The following is a 3,663-nucleotide window of genomic DNA, read 5'->3' as shown; positions in this document are numbered from 1 at the left end:
TACGTAAAGGCATGATTTTTTACTGTAGTTTTTAACTTGGAAGGCGTTTTTCAGCTCCAAACTGTGCTTAAAAAGCAACCCTTTTAACCTTTTTTTCCTGCTCTACTCTAAGATCCATATACAGAAGATCGAAACCAAGTCTTTAAGCAAAGGGGCTTCCTTTCTATCCTTTTTGGATTATTTCTTTTTTTGTACAATAAAGCTTTTCAGGTCTCCTCTTTGTTTATTCCTTAACAGACAAAATGTTCTTTTCTTCTTCTTTTGTTCAATTTTTTCAATGGAATTCTTCTTTCTTTAAGGAAAGATTGAGTTTTTTTTAATGACTATATTAATTCAAAACCCAACTTCAAAGAATTAAATATTATGATTGTTTACAAGGCTGAATTTGGTATAATTTGATTGATAAGGAAGGGATTACTAAAGATTCTCTTTTCCGAATAGATTTTTCATTTTCCCCTTTCTTTCCTGGAAAACACTTGTCATTTTTGTTTCTTGTTTGATGCAATTTTGAAAGGCTGCATTCTTCATGGAACTTGTTATTAGCAAATGGGTATTTGCATTTTCACTCTTTTCTTGGCTAATCTTTTCTGTAGCATATTCAGGTAATAAGCTTCATTAAAAAGTTCCTCTTTTAATTTTCCCTTTGGTTTCTTGAAAAATTTTATTTTCAATTTATGAAGTGGAAGGGTTGGATGAAGATTCTAAAGTAAGAGGGGTGAACTTAGGAGGGTGGTTGGTTTTAGAAGGTTGGATTAAGCCTTCTCTTTTTGAAGGAATTCCCAATCCAGACATGCTTGTGAGTAATTTTATTATCTTTTCAATGTTTTTTAAAAAAATTTCCCCCAATAAATAAAATTTGATCCTATGTTTCATGGATACTGAAAATTCAGGATGGAACACAAGTTACTTTCAAGTCAGTGAAATTGCAGAAATATGTTTGTGCTGAAAATGGAGGTGGAAGCGACATCTCTGTTAATAGAGATGCTGCTTCTTCATGGGAAACTTTTACTGTAAGCACCCAAAAATAAATAATGATTTATAAAAATAAACTTCTGGTTTTCGGATCAATCGGTTGAATAAATGTTTAGATGGATGATTAACAACTTGCATGTAATGCAGTTATGGAGAGTTTCCGAATCTGAATTTCAATTCCGCACCGTACAAGGCCAATTTCTATCATGTTACGGTAATGGATGCGTGGTATCTGCAACTGCAAAATCGGCTTCCTCGACCGAAACGTTTCAGATCGAAAGAAATAATGACGATCGTGTTCATATTAAAACAAAAAGTGGAGCCTATCTGCAGGTATGATACTGAATCCTTCAGGTTTGTGTTCATCTATGGCCTTCGAGATATCTTGGTGTTCATTTGGCTGGTTCCATTTTTTTATATTAGGCTACCATAGACAATCAGCTCGTAGCAGATTATCCAGGAAATCCAGGATGGGATGATAATGCATCCACATTCGACATGTCGATTGTAGCAAATAACTTGCACGGAGATTATCAGCTCGGTAACGGATACGGGCATAACAAGGCGAAGGAGGTTCTCGAGGTACTGCAAAGGTGTAGACACTGCTGCTTCTATTTATTTCTTTGTTGTTCTTGAGCTAATTCTTTCCTTTTTCTCTTTTTTTTTTCTGATGAAAATGCAGAGACATAGAAGTACTTTTATCGATGCAGGAGATTTTGAGTTTCTACATAGAAATGGGATAAATACCGTACGGATTCCGGTCGGCTGGTGGATTGCTTATGATCCAAATCCTCCCGCTCCCTTCATCGGAGGAACGTTAAAAGCTCTTGACAATGCGTTCTCATGGGCGCAGTAAGTCCCTTATTTCACTTCTCTTCGTCCGAATACTGCTATTTAAATCTTAATTATACTTGACAAGAATGTCCAAATTTCGATGCAGTGCTTATAAAATAAAGTGCATAATAGACCTTCATGCTGCACCTGGCTCCCAAAACGGAATGGAACATAGTGCTAGTCGAGATGGCACAGTAGGCTGGACTACATCGGAATCGGTTTCGCAGTCATTGCACGTCATAGATTTTCTAGCTTCCAGGTAACTCCCAACAAGTTATCTGTTGGTGTCTGTGGATTTGTGGCTTCCTAAACTTTGAATAATCTTTGTTTGTTGCAGGTACGCAAATCATCCAGCCTTGCTTGGAATCGAGCTATTAAACGAACCATCCGCAGCATCAGTTCCATTGGATGTATTAGTTCCATATTACAAACATGGCTACGAAATCGTGCGGAAACACTCCCCGTCAGCTTACGTGATCGTTTGCCAAAGAATTGGCAATGCAAATCCAATAGAACTTTATCAAGCTGATATAGGCTCCCACAACTTAGTGGTGGACTTGCATTACTACAACCTCTTCGACCCGTTCTTCGTCAACTTGAGCCCTATCGAGAATATCCGGTTCATATACGAGAGCAGGGAGTCTCAGATACATGCTTTGAATGATGCGAAGGGTCCACTTGTTTTTATCGGTAACTAATGTTCTATCGACTTATGATCATGTTTTATGATTGGATGCGCTTCTAGTCCCTGTTATCAGCAGGCATTTCGCCACGCTTTTCTGATGTGATTTCTTTTTCGGATTTCGATTCAGGGGAGTGGGTGAATGAGTGGAATGTTACAAATGGGACACAAGCAGAATATCAAGACTTCGGAAGGACTCAATTAGAGGTGTATGATGCAGCTTCCTTTGGTTGGTCATATTGGACTCTCAAAAATGATAGGGAGCACTGGGATTTTGAATGGAACATTAAGAACAATTATCTCCAATTAAGTAAACACTCTGAACCTATCTTCAATTAAGCACTGTATCCGGCACTCGTCCATTTCTGAACTGCATGTCACATACATTGATTCATGCAGGTAATTCAAGGAAGAACGATATTTTCAACAGACTAATATGGCTTTTAGTTGCATTGGTATGGTTCCATCGATGTCGAATATTGTGACAGACAGCATCGTTGGAGACCCGGATAGGTCGAAAACAAACGCATGCCACATTTTCTTTTACATAATTTTCCCCTATTTTATACTCTTTGATACACCACGAACCATTACATTCATTGCTTCTGCAAACCAACTATTTCATTCATTTTGGCAAATTTGGAAACGTAATAACACAGAGCAGAGATTATCCGTGAAAAAATATGTTCAATCCTGTCAAAACGTTATTTTGACTAAAACGTGAGTGTCTGACTATATGTTAGATATGGGTGGTGCTCTTAAACAGGGGCGTACTTAAAAGGGGCTGGCAGTGGCAGGGCTGTCTAAAATGAAAAATTTTTCTTTAAAAGTTTAAAAAATTTAAATTAGTAAAAATAAAATTGTACTTTGATTTCTTCTAAAAATGATAAAATTTGATTTAATTCTTTAAAAATTATAAAAATATAGACTATTAAAATAATAAAATTACATTTTTATTATCGTAAAATTTATAATTTAATTTCTTGAGAAAAATGAAGAGTTAAATCAAGTGGTACATCATTCAACTAAAGCTGTGATTGTCCATATTTTGATCAACAGAACGTGACAGAAAACTGTATTGAACTTCAAAAGTCGAAGCGTTTATCCCAACATCCCATGCATGTTTTAAATATTTCACTTCAAATTTGGACTTACATAGATCCTATGTCTCTTAT

The 3,663-nt window shown here is 36.3% G+C and overlaps 1 protein-coding gene across 1 annotated transcript; it reads left to right on the top strand.

Moving 5' to 3' along the window:
* Positions 1-366: 366 nt before the first annotated feature.
* Positions 367-3,160, top strand: LOC105778590 (probable glucan 1,3-beta-glucosidase A). The gene is made up of 10 exons (XM_012602312.2): positions 367-602; positions 681-796; positions 891-1,010; positions 1,120-1,305; positions 1,396-1,554; positions 1,655-1,824; positions 1,913-2,065; positions 2,144-2,496; positions 2,619-2,798; positions 2,888-3,160. The coding sequence occupies exons 1-10, from the start codon at positions 527-529 to the stop codon at positions 2,971-2,973; spliced, it is 1,599 nt and encodes a 532-aa protein (XP_012457766.1). The 5' UTR covers positions 367-526; the 3' UTR covers positions 2,974-3,160.
* Positions 3,161-3,663: the final 503 nt, after the last annotated feature.

Source organism: Gossypium raimondii, chromosome 10, assembly GCF_025698545.1.
Source record: "Gossypium raimondii isolate GPD5lz chromosome 10, ASM2569854v1, whole genome shotgun sequence".
Taxonomy (NCBI): Eukaryota; Viridiplantae; Streptophyta; class Magnoliopsida; order Malvales; family Malvaceae; genus Gossypium; species Gossypium raimondii.
The sequence above is the reverse complement of the archived record's forward strand: the minus strand, read 5'-3'. Positions and strand labels throughout refer to the sequence as shown.

What these genes read in the sequence shown, in the direction of transcription:
- LOC105778590 (XM_012602312.2), top strand. Translation starts at nt 527, where the DNA reads ATGGAACTTGTTATTAGCAAATGGGTATTTGCATTTTCACTCTTTTCT. An exon ending in TTCCCAATCCAGACATGCTT is followed by an intron (nt 797 to 890) that starts GTGAGTAATTTT and finishes CTGAAAATTCAG; the next exon opens with GATGGAACACAAGTTACTTT. An exon ending in CTTCATGGGAAACTTTTACT is followed by an intron (nt 1,011 to 1,119) that starts GTAAGCACCCAA and finishes CATGTAATGCAG; the next exon opens with TTATGGAGAGTTTCCGAATC.